General features: G+C 40.0%; 1 protein-coding gene, 1 long non-coding RNA gene and 1 other non-coding gene across 3 annotated transcripts; 2 read left to right on the top strand and 1 right to left on the bottom strand.

Moving 5' to 3' along the window:
• Positions 1-1,095: 1,095 nt before the first annotated feature.
• LOC146501600 (visual system homeobox 2-like) lies at positions 1,096-9,145 on the bottom strand. The gene is made up of 5 exons (XM_085134365.1): positions 7,414-9,145; positions 6,805-6,892; positions 6,041-6,164; positions 3,871-4,051; positions 1,096-3,198 (listed from the first exon to the last, which is right to left on the bottom strand). Exons 1-5 carry the CDS (start codon positions 7,844-7,846, stop codon positions 2,870-2,872), a joined length of 1,155 nt encoding a protein of 384 aa, XP_084990491.1. The 5' UTR covers positions 7,847-9,145; the 3' UTR covers positions 1,096-2,869.
• A 10,605-nt stretch (positions 9,146-19,750) lies between these two features.
• Positions 19,751-19,833, top strand: trnal-cag (transfer RNA leucine (anticodon CAG)). The gene has a single exon. It is a non-coding gene; the product is annotated as a tRNA-Leu (tRNA).
• An 879-nt stretch (positions 19,834-20,712) lies between these two features.
• Positions 20,713-22,215, top strand: LOC146501598 (uncharacterized). Its single transcript, XR_014869544.1, has 2 exons — positions 20,713-20,855; positions 21,080-22,215. It is a non-coding gene; the product is annotated as an uncharacterized LOC146501598 (long non-coding RNA).
• Positions 22,216-22,339: the final 124 nt, after the last annotated feature.

Genomic DNA, 22,339 nt, shown 5'->3' with positions numbered 1-22,339 from the left:
GCTTGCACATGTTTTAACCTTATTCTAACGTCATGTTTAATGTACCCCCATTTACCATAACGTTCAGTGTATAACAAAGATAAGCAAAAACATAATAGGTCCTGTTTATTCAAGCTGTGTTGTACAGGTTGTCTGTTTTGGCTTCAGTAGCACACTAATTTCCTACCTTTTGGTATAAATAAACTTTATCCAGTCTTATGCAACTGTGATGACATGTGTCACTACAGCAGGTCGTCAGTGGTTTTCTAAGTAGGTTGGTTAGTCATTTCTGTACTAAAAAACATGTTTTATTCTAAGACCTAAGACTCACCAGTTTTTTAATATTCATCCATTTTCTTGACTGCTTATCATATCCCACCTTTCACCCCATCACAGCTGGACTGGTCAACAGACTGTTGCCGGGCAAACACAGAGAAACAGACAACCATTTACATGTACAGCTAATTTAGAATCAACCTGACAGGCATGTGTTTGAATTGTGGGAAGAAGTCTGCGAGAACCCACACAGAACATGTCCTCAAACCCAGGACTTGCTTGCTGTGAGGTGTCAGTGCTAACCCCCACACCACTGGGTCATCTTTAATTTTATATGTAATATTAACACTGCCATATATATGTAATAGTATTTATCCATCCATCCATCCATCCATCCATCCATCCATCCATCCATCCATCCATCCATCTTCTTCCGCTTTATCCGGGGGCAGCAGCCTAAGCAAAGAAGCCCAGACCTCCCTCTCCCCAGCCACCTCCTCCGGGGGAACACCAAGGCATTCCCAGGCCAGCCGAGAGATATAATCTCTCCAGCGTGTCCTGGGTCTGCCCCGGGGCCTCCTCCCAGTGGGACATCCCCGGAACACCTCACCCAGGAGGCACTCAGGAGGCATCCCTGTCAGATGCCCGAACCACCTCAGCTAGCTCCTTTTGATGTGGAGGAGCACATCACTCTCTATGGCTCTACTCTGAGCCCCTCCCGGATGGCTGAACTTCTCATCCTATCTCTAAGGGAGAGGCCAGTCACCCTTCGGAGGAAGTTCATTTCCACTGCTTGTACCTGCGATCTCGTTCTTTCGGTCACTACCCACAGTTCGTGGCAATAGGTGAGGGTAGGGACGTAGATCGTAATAGTATTTATTTTAGTTCTATTTTCTTCTCTGTTCTGCAACTCATACAGACCTCATTAAAAGAGATTGAAGGCTAAAAGGCTCCAGAGTGCCGCTTAGTGCATTCTGCAACAGGTTATAAAGAAACCATCCATCTGTTTTCATAATCGCTTGCTGTCAGTGTGAAATTCCCATTAACCTCTGCCCTAACGGTTATAGTTTTCAAGTACCAGCAGCTTTTCAGAGGTTGATTCACCTGCGAAATATGCCTGAAACAGATGCCGAATGACCTGCCTGCTGAGTTTATTCAGTGCTGTCTTACAGAGCTAAACCAAGCGTGTTTTAAATGCAGGACTTAGTGATGCAGCAGGTTAAAGGACATGTCTTTGACAGCCGGTCATTCCTGGATTTATAGTTAACTACAGTATATTAAAAAGTTTTGGATTTGTTCACCTTTCAGCATCAGCATCATTTTAATTTAGGCTAAAGATCATTTTCTATCATTATATATGATCCCGGTATGACTGCTTTTGGCCTTTTGACTTTCATCCTCTCAGTTTCAATTGTTTTTTTGTTTAGTTTTTTAATGTTACTTCCAACCACCTAGGTTTTATTTTGCATTGCATTATAAAATCTCCACAGTGAAATGAACCTTTCTCAAACTCTGCACAGGTCACGCGAAGCAACAAAAAGCACATTATTTAAATACCAATAAGATTTAATTGCTACAATTACATTTATACAGAAACAAACACACACTTGGTGTTAACTATACATACATACATATTACCTATGGGGCATGTTCAAAATTTACACCACTTATTTAAGAGCTGAAGAAACCTTTTTACAGGATTTGGTATCGACTGTTTTAATGATACCTGTGTCAGTTACCGAGCCCAGACGTGGGGTCACACAGAAGTCAGAGGTCAAACTTATATAAAGTCTCTTGAATCCAGGCTCTGCTTACATGAAAATCTGCCAAATCACAGAGCTGTAGCTATATGACAGAAGAATGACACACTACATTAAAAAAAAAGCAACACAAAGTTTTTTTTATATGGTAATGTGCTGCCAGAGCAAGTTCAGCGTGCCGTAGGATTGATTGAGCTCCACTGCAGTGATCAAAGAGCATTCTTCAAAAATATATTCCCTCATTTGGTTTAGACAAAACAAAACCTGCCACTGCTTTACGGCTATACAGGTATCTCACAATTCACATGATCTTACTTTCGAATAATCAATCACGATCCCTCGTGTCCTGTGTGGACAGAGGCGGTGTCATCCAGTAGGACAGAAACGTTGCATCGTAGCATGAAAACGTTCGCTCAGATCAACTTTGCATCGATTTCCAACAAGCTTTCCATCTAAAGGGGTCAAGTGAATCCAAACCATGTCACAACAGCACAATAACAACATCAAAGCCACTCGATCCTCTAACTGTAGATGTGGGATTGCCACCTGGCATTATGAATTCAAAAGAAAACATTTCTGTGCTCCTCCCTTCCTTTCCTCATCAGCTGCAGGAGAAGACATGCACAAATGTGTTGTGCAATTTTGGTTAGCTGTACAAACATTACAACATTTGAGTTATTGAAGCTCAATCAGTCAGCAGAGCTAAAGACTTGACTTCAGACATAAACCTAAATGAACGTATGATAACACAAAGTGACTCCGGGTGCATCAAGATTCAGTTTAACCAACACAACAAGACTGCCGCCTCTGAACATTAGAACTGCCACTCTGCAGAGCGCATCCCGTAGCCTCTTTCAGTTGCTCCTCACTTTCACCGTTTCCTTCTCCGTCAACTCCTCCTCGGCCTCCTCTTTACGAGTTACGAGAATGTTTGTTCTGTCAGAAACTGTCCCGAGCATCTTAGCGCTGTGCTCCAGCGCCTTCGCTCGCAGCGCAGCAATACTGTTCTCCCTCAGTTCCTCTTTAGAAATCGGTGAACCGGTGTCTTTATTCTGCTTCGGCTTATCCTCCTCTATCACTTTATCCACCGATTTCTCTTGTGCCGGTGAAGCTGGTGGCGTTGTCAGGCTGTGGGCTTTTCCTGGAGACGTGTGGATATTTTCAAGAGACTTCTTGTGCATACCTGAACAGGAAAACAGTATTTTTTTAAAGAAGAGAACGGAGAAGTCACAGATGAAAGAGCTTTCCTGTTGTGATTATTTTTGTGAGTTCAAATGAGGTTTAACGAACGTAGTGAGATGTTTGACAGTGAAGTAAAAAAAAAGGAGCGTTAAGGAATGATCCATACATAGGGGATAGATTGGCAAATAGAACCTATTATTCAATTAGAGTTACGCAATTGATTTAAACTAATCAATTGACATGAGGTGAGAGAGGAGATCTGGTCTAATCTGCCCTGATGAAGTAGGATTATCACTGTATTGACTTTTACCTTTTTAATGACATGCTGAGGCCTTTATTGGCTCCTGATTCAGGCAAGCTAACCCCCGTCCTCGTAGGACACAACTCAATCTCAAACACAGTCCACAAATATATAGGTTTTTTTTTTCTTTTTGCATCAAGAGACTTTTTTTGGACAGATAACTTAAAGGTGGATTCAATCAAAATAAAAGAAGATTGTTTTAATTGTTTAGCATTTGATTTATCAGTCAAAGAAAGGAGAGTGTTAGCAGATTTCTGCAAAATGTGCTTCTGATGTGTATTTTTTTAAATGCATATCAAATGATGAAGGATGATTCATAATTAATAAGAGCTGTGTGGAAGGCGATTGACATGTAGTACCCATGGGACTCACCCAGTAACCACGGTGCGTATGAGTCCGTGCTGCCCTCCTTGGCTGACTTGAGGATGGACTCGGGCAGCGGGATGGAATGGCGGACCATGGCTCCATACAGGCCGTACTCTGCCATCACACTGCTGCGCCCCCAGCACTTCTCCCTTTTTCTCCATTTGGCCCGACGGTTTTGAAACCACACCTGGACAGATCATTTTAAGTGGTGAGGATGTTTTATCACACATGTAATCCCTGAGATTTTTTTAATGTAAAATTACAAAAAATTCTGTTAGCTTATCGCACTCTTCTCTATTTATTCAACGGAAATGTTTGATGGATTTTTATTTTGGTTTTTAATAATAATGGATTGGATTTATATAACACTTTTCAAGGCACCCAAAGCACTTTACAATGCCACTATTCATTCACTCTCACATTCACACACTGGTGGAGGCAAGCTACAGTTGTAGCCACAGCTGCCCTGTAAGAAATTTCACGCTCATATGTCCTGACGAACAAGGACCTAAAGTGACTCTGGCTGAACAGCTGGAATATGTGTCTATGTTAGCTCTTGAAACCAGTTTTCTTAGCTAGCCTCTGCTAAACTAATCAGGAGATTGACAAGTGACTGTCAGATATAACAACTGTGCAAATCATACATTTCTAGACTAGACATTAAAAGTACAGGAACTTTCTGTCATTTCATGGTTTATCTATTACTTATTTACGTTGTTATAGTATGAATGGTCTCAGGGGAGGTCTTTTTCAGTAGGAAAAGCTGTAAAACGTATGAAAAGTCTAAAATTTATGTCCTTCACATATTTCTTTGGTGGGCTAATTTTAGCCCCTGGCCCTTATGTTTGACACCCCTGTTATAAAGGCTGTTTATGCATGTGGGAGCAGAACATGTGATATCAGAAGTGGAAAATATTGTCTAGCATGCAATTAACATGTGTGTGATATGGAAACACATTTGGAGACATTCTGCAGAAATGACAAATATTGTTGCACAATGGAAAATTCTGAAGCTCTGAAAAAATTTTAAACAGTCATTTTCCTTTAATTTCTACATTTTGCAGCTTTTTGAACTCCTTATAATACAATTCACATCAGAGTGAAGTAATATTTTATTTGTTGCACTGGTATATCAATGGTAGATTGGAATGAGGCTTAAAAAACATCTTCTTAAAAATGTTTTCTTTTGCACATGCTGCACAGTATGAGTCTGAACACACAAACTGGACTTTAATTTTCAGTATAAATGTGTTGAGCCCATGCATGTGTATCCCATGTGTGTGTGTGTTTCTGTTTCAGGTGCCTAAATTGATTTCCACCAGGCCAGACCGTGTAATCATCTCAGCCTGCTTGTGAATATGGATGAGGAAAACAGGGGGAAAAAAATGAGCATCCTAAAATGGCCGTGGATGCAGGATGAGATTGTAAGAAATGGTGTGTGGAGTGCGTGTGCCAGTGTGTGTGTGGACATAAGCATGCGTGTGTGTGTGTGTGTGCATGCGTTTTGCAGACCTGGAATTAAAAACGATGAAAGCCGGGTCTGGAAAGCTATTCAGGTAGATCTGACGATAACCTCCATCTCATAAAAAGATGGGCCCCAGATGAGCAATCATGCTTTTTGACAGTAGCAGTGTGAGTGTGCATGACAGCGTGTGTGTCTTTGCTTCCTGCGAGGTGACCCGAGGGGGGCAAAGAGGCTGATTGAAAAATAAGTTAATTTCCAGACCCGGTCGATGGGAGACAGGCGCTCAAATATCACGGGAAATTAAAATGCTCGTAGCAGCCGGGCACTGGCCCCTGCTCAGCCGCTGACCTCTGCTAATTAATTTCTATGTAGTTATCATTTCATTTCAGGGCTGCGGCCTGCCTCTCCCAGGAAGAGACGTGATAAGTTCTCCTCTATTAACTAATTACAGTGTGAAGGTGAAGTGCCTGCTAATGTGAAGACCTTGTGAAGATGATGATGGAGCAGGTGACTGCTGGCTCTATCTGTCTGCTATAGTGATGGAAGATGTCACCTCTGAGGTAGTGTTCATATTGCACCAAATAGCTGAATCACCTGCCCACGTTTTGATGTCAAAGACATCAAGATGTTAGCTGATGAAAACATCTTCATGTGGAAAATTTAAGATAGCAGAGTGTGGATTTCTGCTTTCATGCAGAGACATGATCCCACCTGTATTCTGTCTTCTGGTAGCTCAGTCTTCATGGAGAGCATTTCTCTGGCATAGACGTCTGGATAGTGAGCCTCATTAAAAGCTTTCTCCAGCTCCTCCAGCTGATAGGATGTGAAAATTGTTCTGCGGGAAAAATAAGACCAAAAACGATTGGATGCCTTTTTAGTCTTTTTAAAATCAATCAGTATAACTAATTAAATCCAGTCTCATATTTTAAATGCTTTCAGTCTGATTAGTTATCAATGATGATGGCTTTTCTTTTGTCTGTTAATTCATTTCACCTGGTTTTTATTTTTCAGGAAATATCTTTTTATGAAAAAAATATCATAATAAAGTATTTTATTATTTTTAATTGATATCAGCTTAGTTACATTTTTAAGGCAATATATAGGCACCACTTAAACCAGAAAATGGTGACTTCAGATTTAATCACCTATAAATATGAACATATCTTGTGTCTTGTGAATAAATACAAATACAGAAAAAAACAAAACGAAAATAAAAATATATATCCTTCATATTTTTTTATAAAGAGAAAAGCAACAAGAACACGTTAAAAAGAAAAGTCAAAAAGAAAATCCAGAAGGAAATCAGAAAAATCTCCTTATTCTTACGCCAAATACGGCATTAAATAAAACACCGTAAGCTCACGTGAGCTTCACCGATCATATATGACAGTCACTGTGTCTTGAAGGCCAAACCGACAAATAACGACCTAATATTTCTTTCGGCTTTTTTGTTTGTTTGTTTGTTTTGTTTTTACCTGTGTCGTCTTTTCTTTCGTTTCTTGCTCTGACCCATAGAGGATTTGGAGAATTTCTGATCGCCGGAGGAGCTCATATCATCAGAATCTGTGGATGATTTTAAGGTTTAAAGGTTAAAAAATATTATTACTGATAACAACACTACTACTACTGCTACTAATAATAATTATAATTATAATAACAAACTGGAGCCGATTATTTATTTAAATTATCATATTCATGTTCTTTGATGATAAATGATAAATAAATATAAAAAAACACAGATATTATAATGGAAAATTGAAAATGTGTCACATCACACCTGGAATAAAAAAACCACAGCCATGTAAAAATATATATATATATATATATATATTTTATGAATAATTTAATAAATTAATAAATATAAATACAAAGGCCTTTTCCGTTCGACCCTAACTTGCGCATTTTCAACACAACTTCTGGTTTCTTCTTTTTCTCATTTGCTTTTAGTGAGACATTTTTTTCCCTGTTGCCTCACGTTGGTTCGGGGATTTGACATGACATTTTAATCTTCACATAAACTTAAATATTACAAACACTCCAACTGACTGAAACTATCCTCGTGCTTCAGCGACATGAAGTCTCACCGGAGCTGGTGGAGTGCTGTGCGTCCATTTCCGAGTCCACGCGCGTTGTCCTGTGCAGCGGCTGCAGGTGCACATTTTGCGCCTCTGACAGCACCTCCAGAAAAGCAGGCTGGCTGTAAAACGAGTGTATGCCCTCTGGTCGTAGTAAACTTACGCCGACCCCGAGGCCTCCATGTCCCAGGGCTGACCTGGCGGCCAGAATGTGCGCCCTGTGCGGCAGAGCTTCCAGCGGTCGCCTCGGTGCCGCCGGCGGCTCTATGTTTAGGCCGAGCAGCTCCTGGATCCCAAAGCCGGTGCGCCGCTGCGCAGTGGGGGCCATCTTCCAGGTTGCAGGCGGCTGTTGGTGGGCTCCCCCGTGGCTCACGCAAGTCTGTGAAGCTGATTTCTGTTTATTCTCCGAGTCTGAAAGCACTGCTCCCTCCTTCCCCGTCATGATCCCACTTTTTGTTCCGCTCCCTCCAAAAAAAAGAAAAGAAAGAAAAAAAGCTAGAGTCCCCGGAGCAGTCCGCAATGTGACGCTCTCTCTTTATCTCCACTGCTCTTTTTATTCAACAGGCGGCAGCCAATCACAAGAGAGGAGAGACTGCATACTAAGTTTGTGGTTGCTCCGGAGCTTTATTAGCGCACATGCGGAATAAATTTTGATGGATTTTCTGTAAAACAGCTACTAGCCTCCGGCTGGTGATGATCAATCACTACTACAGTTTAAGGAGCTGCTTTATAGACCCTCATCGTAAAAACTTTGGGTTTGAAATGACAGCGTATACTCGTTTCCCCTGTCTTACATCGAGAATAAGGCTTACTTTCACTGCAGCTCTTGGCATTTCTATGTGTGGTCATCTGATCCGACTCATTGAGTTTAAACAGCCGGATTAACCCATCAAGTCCAGGAAATCAGCATCAAACGATGTCAGTATTGAAAATTACTGGCAAAATAACTAAATAACAAACAAAGAAAACAAGAATACATATGAATATAATTTAATGTAACTTAAACCTGGATAAAATTGTGCTTCTACCCTCTTTAATAGGCCCGACATTCGTGTTTGTTTTCTTAGAACAATAAAGGTATTTTGAAGGTCCTAAAAGCTGTATTAATCGATAAACACTACATTTCACAAAGGAGGCCATAATTAGTTAATTCGTCCGTTAAAGACGCGAAATAATCATGCTATGAAATAGTTGTTCTGACGTGCAAATTCATCTTAATAACAGCCATGCTTTCTCATGAATTATGCTAATAATAAATAGAGGGACCAATTCTCTTTGATATAAAGAACAAAAGGAAGGAGAAAATGAAATCTTTCATAGGACAAATTTAAGGAAGGGCTCATACACTCACATCTGGTCAACACCTCCTATCAATTAATCAATTAATTCATCTCCTTCTCTGATTGATCCGTTAGCAGCTCCAAGCGTCCCACATAACTCACACGGTGATTTGCATATTCTAATTAGGGTTGCGCACTAAACGTTTTGTCTTTGGTAGCGGTCTGCGCATCTGTTGATAGGTTATTAAGCCTCCCCTCCCCTTTTTTCTTCTGTGGAGAGCCACATGATAAAGAATACACTGTCCCAGTTCGGGGGTATTTAGGACACACCCGGATGGCAATTATAAACGAGACAAACAGCGGACCAAACGGCAGCGCACAATACAGCAACAGATTGTTTCCCAACAACACCCACCCCTGAGATTCAAGTGTCTTTTTTTTTTTTAGCTTGAGGTCTGATATCACAAACCCGTGGCTGAAAGGTTGCGCAGTGTTTCAGTGGGTTAATCCGATTTCGAAAGTGAGAGCAAACGGAAGAGGTCTTTAGGACGTCAGGGGAAATCTTCTGCAGCTTCCCTTCATTTGTCATAGAATAAACCTCAGATCAAATCCAAAGCCAGTGAGTTGTGAAATGGAATGAAAATAGTCCCGTTTTCCCCTCTTTTCCCTCCTCGAACCTAATCTGCTCTAATCAGCTCAGTTATTGCCGGGTTTCAATCGTTCGGAGATAATTTGAGGCACACTTTCGGACATCTGGGCGGACAATTACGCCGAGGAGAGTTTATGGAGATGAGTGGACGCGTTGCGGAGATGCGGTATTGTCAATGGGACATGTGGTGATGAATAAATAAATAAATAGGTGGTTCCTGTGGGACTGTTTGGCACCAGTGCGTCAGGCAGTCATTGACGGTCAACCCCAGGTTTGCTGTCGGTTATTGTTGGTTGGTAATGGGTAATGTGATCTCGAGATGTGGCATCAACCCGATCAAGCCGATTATTGGCTCACTGTCGTCGCCCAGAGCGTCAGGTTTTAACGCTGCGCGTCACCCTGCAACCAAAGAGAAAAGCCTGATAATATCAGGACTCTGGACTACATCACCTTTTTATTTAGTTTGAGGCACAATGTTTAAAAAAATTAAAATGACCCAAATATCTTTAAAAAGTAGAGAGAGAAGAGAACAGTGAAAATGAGATTACCTTCAGGGACTCAGACAATTTATTAGAGGTGAATCAAGAGAATAATGCCATACCAAATAGCCATGGTAATAAGGTTTCTCTCTCTCTCTCTCTCTTTCACACACACACACACACACACACACACACACACACACACACACACACACACACACACACACACACACACACACACAGAGCAGATAGACAGACATTTGTTGTATCATTACAGTACATCTCTAATTGATTCAAAAAGAGAAATAAGACACATGGAAAAAAAAACTTAAAAGTATTTTGGAATAAACCTGCAAGCAGATTAAGTGTTATAAGTATATGTAATTATTATTATTATTATTATTATTATTATTATTATTATTATTATTATTATTATTATTATTATTATTATTTTGTCTTCTTCTCTTATATTAATTTGTTCTGTTATTTTAAATAATTTTAGTTGTGTTACAATAATATCTCATTTTTTTTAAAAGAATTAAAAAAAAGATGTTTCCCACCTCATTTGCCACAATCTGGGTTAAAATACTGGCATTCTCACCAATTTAATTACAAAATGTGAAACAAACTGCATGGCAGGACTAATCTTACTGTCATTAACAAGGTTGATAAGCCAATTAAAATAAGAACATTCCTAAATAATGAGTCAAAATCTGTTTTGTGATATCTTTAAAATAAACCAGCTTTTTATGAAAAAGTATTTTTAGCTGTTAATCAAGTTTTCCTTAATGTGTTAGATAAAATAGTCAATAAATATTACTTAAAATGGGCCACATCCTGAGCTGACAAACAAATACTGAAAATACTGGTATTAATATTAGATTTTATTATTGCATGTCTTGCATACTTTTTCCACATTTTGCCTTCTAAGTGCATTTGCCTGTGATCTGTGTTTATGTGTACTTTACTATGTATACTTGTGCATGTTAGTATTTATACATGTATGTAAATGTTCACAAACATGCAAAAAACACTCACTAACTCATGGAAGCTGTTTTCCAGCGCTGATAAATGGGTAAATTATTATTTTTTCATATTAACATGTAGCGCACAGACTGCTATTTAGCTGACACTCGCTGAAAAAGGAGAGAATAAACGAGGCATTTTGAGTGATAGATTTTATAGTTGTTATCATCCAGACAGCATGCTGAAAAGAAAAGAAAAAAGAAAAGAAAGAGAAGGTAGAAGATGAGAGAAACTTTAGTTGAGTACAGGGAGACACTGACACAGACAAATGTCTGCTTTCTAGCAACAGAGTGGCTTATACTACTGTTCTAGTAATTTAATGCTATGCAAATGTTTTATTACATAATGTTCTCAAATTATAGTAATGACATTTTTTTTTCACTTTGTAGTTTAATATCCCATTTTATTTGAACCCTTCGTATCTCAAAAAATGTGCAACAACTGATGTTTGATAAAACTTTAGGGTCAGAATAAATACATTTTATTATATCAATACAACACAAAATTATCAAAAAGAAACTGCATGAACATAGTTTAATGTTACACATAGGGTTTTCCTCAATGTCCCAGTTGACTAACTAAAAAGTGTCCCAGATTACTTGACAGTTTAGTTGACTGCACACTGATACTTGTAATCCCTTCAAATGTAGTTTTTTTTTTCATAGCTGTATCTCCGATCCCTGAAAGGACTAAAGCAATAATATGCTGTAATTCTACTGAGATAATTTTGCAGACACTAATTAAATCTGTGAAAATATCCATGTACAATGTACAAGTAATGATTTTGTTATAAATAAAAGTCAGGACTGAATGTTGTTGGGTGACATGCAGTTCAGTTCTCTGGCTATACTCAACATCGCTGCAAAGAAACACAAATTCAAAAACAAATACTTGAATATAACCCTACACCGGTTAAATTTACTGTAATTTATATATATAAATATCAGGCATGGTTTGTTTTGTCATGTTAGAGTTCCATCTGCCCCTGTCTGATCTCTGTCTATGTTTGAGACTCCCAAAATGGCTCTACTAATCTAGCTAATTGCCATTTCCCAGAGCTTGGCATTTAAGAAGAGGAGCTGGGTCACCAAACAGCCGTTGATCAAAACATCCCATTAGAGCAAAGAAGACAAAAAAGCTCTCACAGTCCTAACAATGTGGCACCAGTGCATCAACAGTTTGCTCTGTGGGCACAAAGCATTAATTAGGGCAATAACTTCATGCTATTGCCATTCTATAGTCTCCATTTCTGTATGAGTGCATCTATTTACGCTCTGAAGTTTGTCGGGGACTTGCCGAGTGTGCCGCATTCCCCTGTTGCATGTGCAGATGTGTTATTGGCGTAATGAGGAAAACACTATGAGAAACGTGGGAGAGACCACCCCCCCCCCCCAACACCAAAAGTTTCTTGACAAAATAACTACACATTGTGGCTGCTCCAAACAAGAATTGACATAATTACTTGGGCCCATTTCTTGTCTAATTAGCACATGTCCACAGTAGACAGGGACTAGCAGTTAGGCAGGTGAAGGGAACTAGACAGGCATGGCAGCAGCAGCAGCAGCAGCACAAAAAGGGGCCCATTTAGTGTAATTAGGTGAGACAATGCCCCTGACTGTTTTCAGCTATGGCAGTGGCTCAAAACTGGGGGCAAACCGGCAAGCGGACGCCCCGTGAGCTGCATCGCCCCAAGACCCTAATAAGCCCCTAATTGTCTTTTTGTGATTCACATGGGCAGCACCAGCAGACATGAAGACAGCCTATTCCTGGGTTCCTGTGGAGAGTGCGGTGCCTGGCCCAAGGAGAGCCTGCAAAAGTCTCTCAGGGAACTCCAGACAGACATTCATTTCATTCTAGCAGTAACATAGATGCTGAAAGTAATGAAAATCCCAAATAGAGTTACATTTTTACCATTCTGATAAATATCAAGGATTATTTTAAATCTTGTGAGTAAAGTGCAAGAAATTCAACACTTGCAGACATTAAATAAATTGAAACATAGAAAAGAACAAATAAAACTCTTGCTGGTACAGCCCATGACAAATAGTATAGTATTCCAATATGTTTCAAGTTAGAGTCTTATTATGAAGTATCCAAATTTCTGCTGTTCTCATCTGTAATTGGAGTTAATAGAGCTGTAAAGGTTGCTGATGGGAGGATCCACTCTTCTAATATTTATCTTCTGTTTTTACATGACCACACGGCATAAATACAGTATCAAACATTACAGCCAAGCTCCTCTAGTACCAGTGACAACAGCAAGAAAACTTTATAGGAGAAAAACCTAATGATAGCTAATTGTAAAAAGATAGTATGCTCTCTGCCAGTGTTAAGATTTTTCATATCAGGATGTATAAAATCTCACCTGGTCTTTACCCGGCCTTGTAATGATTTAAATACACCTCATCATTATTTATTTAACAAAAGCAGTGTGTGAAATTCTATAGAACCACATTTAGCAGTAATAACATGAGTATTTGTTTTCTCTGTGACTTTATCAGTCTGTCATATCATTGTGGAGAAATTATGGACCACTCTTCTTTACAACGTCCATCAGTGGACTTTTATCCATTGTTGTATAAGAATTGTAAACTTTACATTTTAAATCTAATATAGATTTTGGTAAAACATTTTTTTCTGTTTCCAGAGCTCAGTTTGTTATGTTGGTGGTCAGAAGGTGTCATTTTTACATTTCTGAAGGTACTTGCTTGTAAATCTTTCTTGTTTGTTGATTATACAGCATTTTACACCAATTCTAGGTCCTATTCACTGTCTTTTTTTCTAGCAATCAATGAAGCCTTGGCTCATAAGCAGCTGGGCTCTACAGGCTGCATTTCAACACTGTAGGATGAGCTTGTTTAAACACTCACAGCCTCACAGACTGGTCCATATGTTTGAGGCCTCTTCTAATGGCAGCTGGTTCTCAGAAGATTCAATATTCCATAATATGTTCTCCCTATGATCATCCGCAGTCAAGGCCCAGCTCAGAGGGACATCAGCTTGATGTGCCCTCACTCCTTTAATTAGCTGTCAATTAGTGCAAATGAATCAACTGTTCGCCTAATTAAGCAATGCCACCAGGCAGCTCCCATATACAGGCCATTGTGTGAGCAGCATGAGAAATCCACAGCTAGCAAACTCATTTTGGATCATGAGTGCAACTTAACGATCGCACTGACAAACTGCATTCATCGAGCTGGGAGTGTGAGCGGCGTTTGTCTGGTCAGGGTAAAGGTCAGTGTGTTAGTGTGATCAGGCAAATCTTACCCGTATACCTTTTTGTCTTTAATGTCGGTTTATATGTGCCAAACACATATATGCAAAATGATCTGATTTCCTTATTTGCAGCACACTGACAGATTCACAAACATAAATACTATAAAACACTATCTCATGAGCACTCAGCTATTTAAACACAAACTATATTGCCAAGTTCACAAAACATGTAAGTCAGTATTCGCACTGATGTTGGCAATACGATACCTCTTCTTCATATCAAGTGTAGATGTTTTTAGTCTTTCTAACGATTAAATAAATAAAATAGTCACACTTTTGGGTCATCGTCTCCTTTTAGCCTCCTGATTTGCATGAATGACCATTAATTAACATAGTTGCTGTTTTCTATTTCAAAGCCACTAGAATATAATTTTATTATGCAGACCACATATTTCCTTTACAGCTGGAGTGGAAATGTAATTTCCTCAAACATCTGTTCACCCATTTTTTTTTTTACATTTATTTATTTTATTACTGTGACATGCCTCTTCTTATGAACGTTTCCCATAATTAAATAAAAATACTGGCAACACCATTAACCGAATCCAAGTTCAGACATTGTGTGCTTACAAGTGAGTTCAGAAGTCACTGAAATGAACTAAATAAGCTATAAGGCTGCAGAGCCGTAGGTGCGCTTGCATCATTATCATTTATTTTGGTGGCACTTTGTAATACAGCTGCCAACTTGTGGTTTGATTTCTTAAATTAATTTGAATTTAGGATGCGCAGAAGACAAATTATACTTTAAGATCCTTTCATTTAATGAGGACCTTTGAGGCACTTTGGAGGAAAGAACAAACAGTAATTCCCCTTCTTACATCATAAATATTTAGCATTTTAAGTGCTACAAGCTATATCATAGAGTATCTTTCATTCATTATGTCATTATCCGTTATTTATCCAGGTGAAAAGACTGATTGAGATTTAAATCTCATTTCCAAGAGAGAGCCAGCCAACCTAACATACCCTCTTGCATAATGATTATAGGTGGAGATATCTTCCCAAGGTGTGAGCTGTGGCATGTTTACACTTGAAGTGTTCCTTTTTTCCATTTAAAAGATCACAAGGTCACAAGCATTACCTGTATTAAATACACTAAATCAAACACAGTGATAAATACTTAAATGTCATCTACACGTGTGTATTTAAGTGCAGAGCATTTATGCATCCCCTTAAGGTTATAAAACACCCCAGAAATCACTTTAGTGTTAGAACAAGACACATGTATAAACTTGAGAGCATTACAGAGAATCTATGCACATGTTATTAGTCTTACATCTTCATTTTGTCTGCACGCGTATGCCAATAATCGCATTTAATGGATGCGCGCTGTTTAGAGGCTTGTGAACAGTCCAGCTATGTTTCCTCTCTCCCTTCTTCCACCAGCCTCTCTGGACCATTACAGGCTGTAATTGTTATTTAATGGATTAAACATTCATCCTCTCTGCGCAAAGTCCGCAGAGAGCATCACCATGTTCACACAGCTAAACATGCCCCATCAGACACACACACACACACACACACACACACACACACACACACACACCACCACCACCACCACCACCACAGCAACACTCATTTGACAGCAGTGTTTGTGCTTAAAATTCAATTACCCACTTATTGATAGCTCTCTGGGGTGCAAAGGAAGTGGACAAAATGGTGCTGGTGGAAGTGTGGATGATTTCCCAGGAGGCCTCAAGCTCCTCTGCACATCTCCAGCTGGATCTATTTCATGGCTTTACTCATCAGCGGCAGACGCAGATGGAGCATAAGCAGCAGTCATACACCTGCACACACCAGCGCACGCAGACACAGAGACTGGGGCTGTAACACACACACACACACACACATACACACACACACAGTGGAAACACAAGTCATTTATTACAGTCCATTCTAACAGTGAAAACATGATAAGACATTTGCTGAATTTTCAGGAGAGAACAAAACAAAACAAATTCTTCATAAAGATTAATTAAGCATACAAACAGTCATTTCACGTCTTTGACACCATATAAATCCACATAATTTTAATCTGGATTAAATTAGTGTTAGTTCATGTGTTAGTTCATTTAGTTTACCCTCGTCCTGTGTAAAAGAAATTATTTATTTCCCTAAATTTATGATTTTGCATGAGGACACTCATCCATTCCTTTTTGCTTCTGGTCTTGCACACTGATTGTCTTTCTTTTTTTTTTTCCTGCTGGCAATATTCTTGTAATTCTTTTTAACATAGTCTTTGTGACAGCATACAGGTAAAACGCAAATATTTTTTAGCACTACTAGTAGCTCCCATCAACTGTGTCTGCAGCCATGCCAGTATTTGACATGGTGATTTTATTTTTTCCACCTCTGCTTTTCCAACTGGGACAAGTTAAAGAATATTGTTTTTACAGTACTATTCCAAATCCTAAATTGAAAAGTTGCCTTTTGCCCTGTTCTCTGTCAAGATGATCCACACTGCTCCAATAATGTTGAGTCTGAGAGACTGTGGAGGCAAATCCATGAGTAAAGTGCTCAGTTGTGTGTTTTTTCTATCCAGGTATGCTTTTACTACAATCAATGTGTGTTTGGGATCATTGCCATCCTGAAAAATGACAGGGAAATCAGACACTTTCCAGATGGCATTACATGGTCAATCAAACAGTACTTTCCTGCATTTATAATTCCATCAGTTGTGGAGATCCCTAACACCACTGGCTCAAACTGTCACTTCGCATGGTATTTACAGAAATACACAGGCAGTGTGTAGTCTAACAGCACAAAACCTAAAATAAGGATAAATAACAATCAAACAGACAAATTTATCAGACCTGACGCCACTCATTTTCAGTTCAGTTCTTGTATAATTTAGCATACCTCATCCTTTCACCCTTATTTCCTTTCCTTAAGAATGGCTTCTTTACAGCCACCCTTCCACTGAGGCCATTGCTGATGAGACTTCAGTGAACAGTAGATGATCAACTGAAGGTCCAGATGTGGCTCTCAAGTCTTGTGTCAGGTTAGGTGGATTTTGTGTGTGCAGAACACTGGTTCTTCTCTTGAGTTAGGGACCTTTTTTTTGTACCTTAAGGATTCATAGATGAGAGTTAACAAACTTAAAAAAACATATATCTGAAATGCATTGAAAATAAGTAAAAAAGCAGCCAATGGCCAAACAAAGACCTTCACATGTCCTGTAGAACTACTACTCAAAACAACTTTTTAAAAAATACAAGAAAATCCGGCTCCTTGGAAGAAAAATTCAAATAAAGGCACATTACTGTGTGTCTAACACATCAGCCCTCAGTGCCACAGGTAGTGCACCACAGGTTAGCCACGCGTCTCAGAGTCCCCAGAGGCCAGAGGGGGCCCCACACAGACGCTCTTGTTGCTGCTGGCCTCATTCCCCGCTAATTACAGCACTCATCTCTGCTCTCCCATGAGACGCCACAACACTGATGACAACACAGGCAAGGTTCTGCATCACCAGCAGCTGAGGCTGCTGACTGCACATCAATACCCAAGGGGGCAAAAGGAGTAACGATGGTGTGATTGCATGTTGGGGGGTTTGCGGTTAGAGTTATGCAGGGACAGTTTTGCTGCTACTATCAGTCTGGCACATCCTAAACTGATTTATTAATTGCAACTTTATTGTGTTAATCTGTTGCAATTTGACTCTGATTTAGAAAAACACGTGAAACCTAAAACTATAAACTTGCAACATGTGGTGTTCCGTCAGATACACTACACCACACGATCCAGCACGAGTCTGAGTACAAGTCTGAGTAGAAAACAAAGATGAATCTTGTTGTCCTTTGGTGCCACCTTGTCAGACTACAGCTTGCACGTCCCTGAAGATGACTCTTGATCGATGAGCTCCAAAGATACTGTACCTCTCAGTGTGATTGTTCATTAGCAGGACACTGAGATCTAATGGCCAGCACACTTCTGGCAGTCATAAATCTTCAGACTCCACCCAGGTTTGCTCCCCTGTCTCATCAAGGCCTGTGAAGAATGGAGTCAGTGTGATAAAAAGGAGTGTGGGATTTATATTTTCCCTCTACCGCCTCCTCCACGCACCGAGATGAGCTAACAGGCACAGAGAAATGACAAGTGGGACCTCGACAAGACACCCCTGTGAATGTGATGACGCCGCTAGATGTGTTTTCGATGCTGATGAGCCTGCTGGAAAAAAAGAGCATTTTAATGTCTCTTTTCTGTTTATTATACATTATACTTAAGAATGTTTTGAACCCAAGCAGAACAGCTGAGATGAAAGTGGGGTTTACAGGGCCCTAAAACCAAAGCAACTAAATGGGGTTTGACCGTCAAAGTGACACATTTGTTTTTCTTACTGTGACTTGCCAAACGTCTTACGAGAAAACACTTATGTGTGGTAGACAGAAATACATTCCGAGTGGCTGGTTTGCAGTGGAATGAGAGCAGGTGTATTGACAGGTGAAAGTCAAGTGAAAGGAAAACTGAGTACTGCCGAACAGGTGAGGAAATACGGGGCTTGAAATTGTTTAAAAATAGAAAGATTTCCTTGTAGTCTTTCTAATGTGTGGCCTTAATGTGACCTTGACTGTGCCTCTGAAAGCATGTTGCCTCATTTATTACATCCTTCTCCTAGTATGCTGTGTATACAGTGATTGCTCTGAAATAAAGCTTCACATTTGTGAGCACAAGAGGTTCTGGTATTCCTTGACCTTTTCCTTTATCTTAACATTTATCATTAACTAATCAGTGAATGCATATTTTGGAAAGGTTGCTCCAAAGCTGCAAAAATGAGGAAAATGAGATCAGATATGCTCATTGGTTAACATCTTTCCTAAAATGCACTTTCCTAATTAGTCTTAAAATACTTTTTGACAGTTGGATGATGTCATAGTCTGACCAATTTGTGTGGGGCGGTGGAGAGTGAATACATTGCTGCTGCGTCCAATTCACTCTGACCTTTTTTTATTCTGCAGTTCCATGTCATGAAATTTAGGTCAGAGAACAATGCACGCTCTCTGTTAGAACTAGTGGGGTGCCAAAACCCTAGCTACTCCCCTCTGACCCTCATCCCAAGCTTCCACATTCATCCACTTTCCACGCAACGTTTCACTTCACAGACTGGAAGATGTATAAAAAAACAAGGTATTTTTATCTGGAAAGATGTTTGTACTGCTATCTATCTATCTATCTATCTATCTATCTCATAAAATACTGTGTTACAGCTTGGCTGATGATGGGCACAAGCCTGGTGTGATGATATCACCTCAGGCATAGTTAAAAGCCCCGTGAATGAGGCTGCAGCTCCACAAATGTAACAATTTGTGATTATTATCTAACAGTATTACAAACACTTGTGAATCCCTATGTGGTACCAAAGAGCTGTCTGAAATTCAGTTGTACACCACACAAAGTTACAGAGTTGGGTGTCTGAGTGCTGAGGTGCGCTTGTGCGTAAAAGTCACAAACACTCCCCTCACTCACTTACTGCACTGCTGACTTCAAAGTCAGCACAGAAAGTGGGCGCCACGAGTATGTGTTTCCATTGCTCAACAATGGACAACATTGCTCAGCTGCTATATGTGTTATGTGCAGTATAACATTTGTGTCTTCCCAAGTATCTAAGGTTGTAACTTCCACATAGCCGCCATATGGACGTCAGGATGGCCGAGCGGTCTAAGGCGCTGCGTTCAGGTCGCAGTCTCCTCTGGAGGCGTGGGTTCGAATCCCACTTCTGACATTCAAGCTTTGGCTCTTCTTGTCTGTTGTCACAACATACACTTGAAATTTGGTTTAACCACGAGCTTTCTCACAACTTGCTTATGACACGTGTGCACCGTTCACCCCTGAACTTTAGTGGATTTTATAATGATGCACATTGTAAAAACATTCTACATAATTCTAATAAAATTTACTACAGGAAGCTGATTACTGCTGCACAACTAAATGTGTGCATCTTTGAATGTGCTCACATTGACACTGATGTGCTAAAAACCCGATTTTGTGAAGTCAAAACTTTCAGCAAGTTGAAACAATCTTTCTTATTTACTCCAATTATCCCAAAATAAGGACCGGTCCCATCCCATGTCATGGCATGAAAATATGAGAGGCTGTCATCAATTCAATCAGATACTTGCGAAAATTGTAAACACTGACTAAAAATCCTTCAACATTTTTATTGTATTTCTGACACTGTACACACAAAACAATAATATACAAACACACGTACACATACACTGTCCTTCGGCTTCTTAAAAAGGCTATGTCATGTTTTTGCTTTGTCAAAAAAAAACAAACCCCAACAAAAACAACAACCTGTTATTACTGTGCTGACTTCCTCACTTTGAAATGATTTTTTTATTTTTATTTTTACAGCATTTCATCTTGGCTGATGATGGGCACAAACCTGATGAGCTCACATGAAAGAAAGTAAAATTTTATGTGAACGTAGCTGCTTCTTGCCGGGTGCGGTGGCGCGTGCCTGTAATCCAAGCTACTGGGAGGCTGAGGTTGGAGGATCGTTTGAGCTCAGGAGCTCTGAGCTGCAGCAGGCTATGTCGATCGGGTGTCCGCACTAAGTACGGCATCGATATGGTGATCCTAGGGCAGGGGTCTGCAACCTTTAACACCCAAAGAGCCACTTGGACCCGGTTTCCACGCAAAAGAAAACACTGGGAGCCGCAAATACTTTTTGAAATCTAAAATGAAGATAACACTGCATATATTGTTTTTTTACCTTTATGCTTTGTGTGAACAACTAAAGTAAGTAAGTAAAGTTTATTTATTAAGCGCTTTTCACAGAGAGGCAGTCACAAAGCGCTGTACACAAAGATTAAAATAAACAATACAATCAATAGACATTATACACAATGTAAAAGATCAAATGTAAATAATGTAAAGAATCTAAAATACGTAGATCAACAAAAGGCTTGTTTGAACAGAAAAGTTTTTAACTGCTTTTTAAAAGAATCCACAGAGCAACTGAGGTGTGTTGCTTATAAAATCCATGAAGTGCTACAGAGAAAATTACATTTTATTTATGTAATTAACACATTTTGAACTCTTAAAGAAATATAACAAAAGGAAAGACACCCAGCTGAACTAAAATGATCCAGCAAACAAAAACTGTTGTGAGCTACCACCCTTATATCGCCTTTGGGCTTTTGGAGCCTTGACCTGACTTTTAAAAAGTAATTGGAAAAAAGCACTATGCTGCTAAAAAAGGAAAAATAGATATTTGCAAAATTCCGCCTAAATATGTATTTTACCTGGTTAACGTGTGTGGCGGGGCGTGGTCTGCAGCGCCGCTGGGAGGCGGACGCACCTGAGCTGCACCCGCAATCACGCCTCGCTGCCTTAAAGTCTGTGCTCTCTGTGCTGTTGTGTTGTCGGGCTGTGAGCTGAAAAGCTACAGCCGGCTGTATGCGTACAGCAACCGTGTGTGAAAATTGGTCAGTAAAGAGATGCTGAAAAGCATGTTCATGGAAACATCGTCGGGTCTGCCGTGATATGTTTACAATAAGACTTATGGTCCCGACCGCTGCGCACAGCATCTGCAAATCTGGGCTTTCATCTTTACGCAGGACTTTAAGCTGTCATCTGTGAGGCGTAAGCGGTGTTTGTTTTAACATAGTTCATGGTGGAGCTGCTGACATAATGTGGATCCGAAGATCCATAACTGGCCTACCTGGGGTCAAAAGTCTCGATAAATGCACGGCGTTTCGGCGGGTATACCGCCTTCCGCGAGTGTGACGCTTATTTTGAGCGGTGAAAAAATATTATAATATAATTTTATTTTTATATTTCAAAATCACAATAATCTTCCAATTTAGAACTACAAGTTAAAAAAAGAACTAAACAGAAATAAAATACACTTCAGCTAAATACTTCTAATTTATTTTCCCAAACCACCTGGAGCCGCAGTATAAGGACAAAAGAGCCGCATGCGGCTCCAGAGCCGCAGGTTGCCGACCCCTGTCCTAGGGGAAGCCCGGGACCACCAGGTCATCTAAGGAGGGGTGCACCGGCCCAGGTCGGAGACGGAGCAGGTCAAAGCCCCCGTGTCGCTCAGTAGTGGGATTGCGCCTGTGAATAGACGCTGTAGTGCAGCCTGAGCAATACAGCGAGACGCAATCTTTATACACATCCTTATACCTGTCTCTACCTCACACAGCAGCCTCATCAGCACGTCTTGGTCTTTTTAATTCAAGTCCAAAACACTCACAAATCTGCTGCTCTGCTTGTCC

This window comes from Neolamprologus multifasciatus, chromosome 15 (assembly GCF_963576455.1).
Source record: "Neolamprologus multifasciatus chromosome 15, fNeoMul1.2, whole genome shotgun sequence".
Classification (NCBI taxonomy): domain Eukaryota; kingdom Metazoa; phylum Chordata; class Actinopteri; order Cichliformes; family Cichlidae; genus Neolamprologus; species Neolamprologus multifasciatus.
The sequence above is the reverse complement of the archived record's forward strand: the minus strand, read 5'-3'. Positions and strand labels throughout refer to the sequence as shown.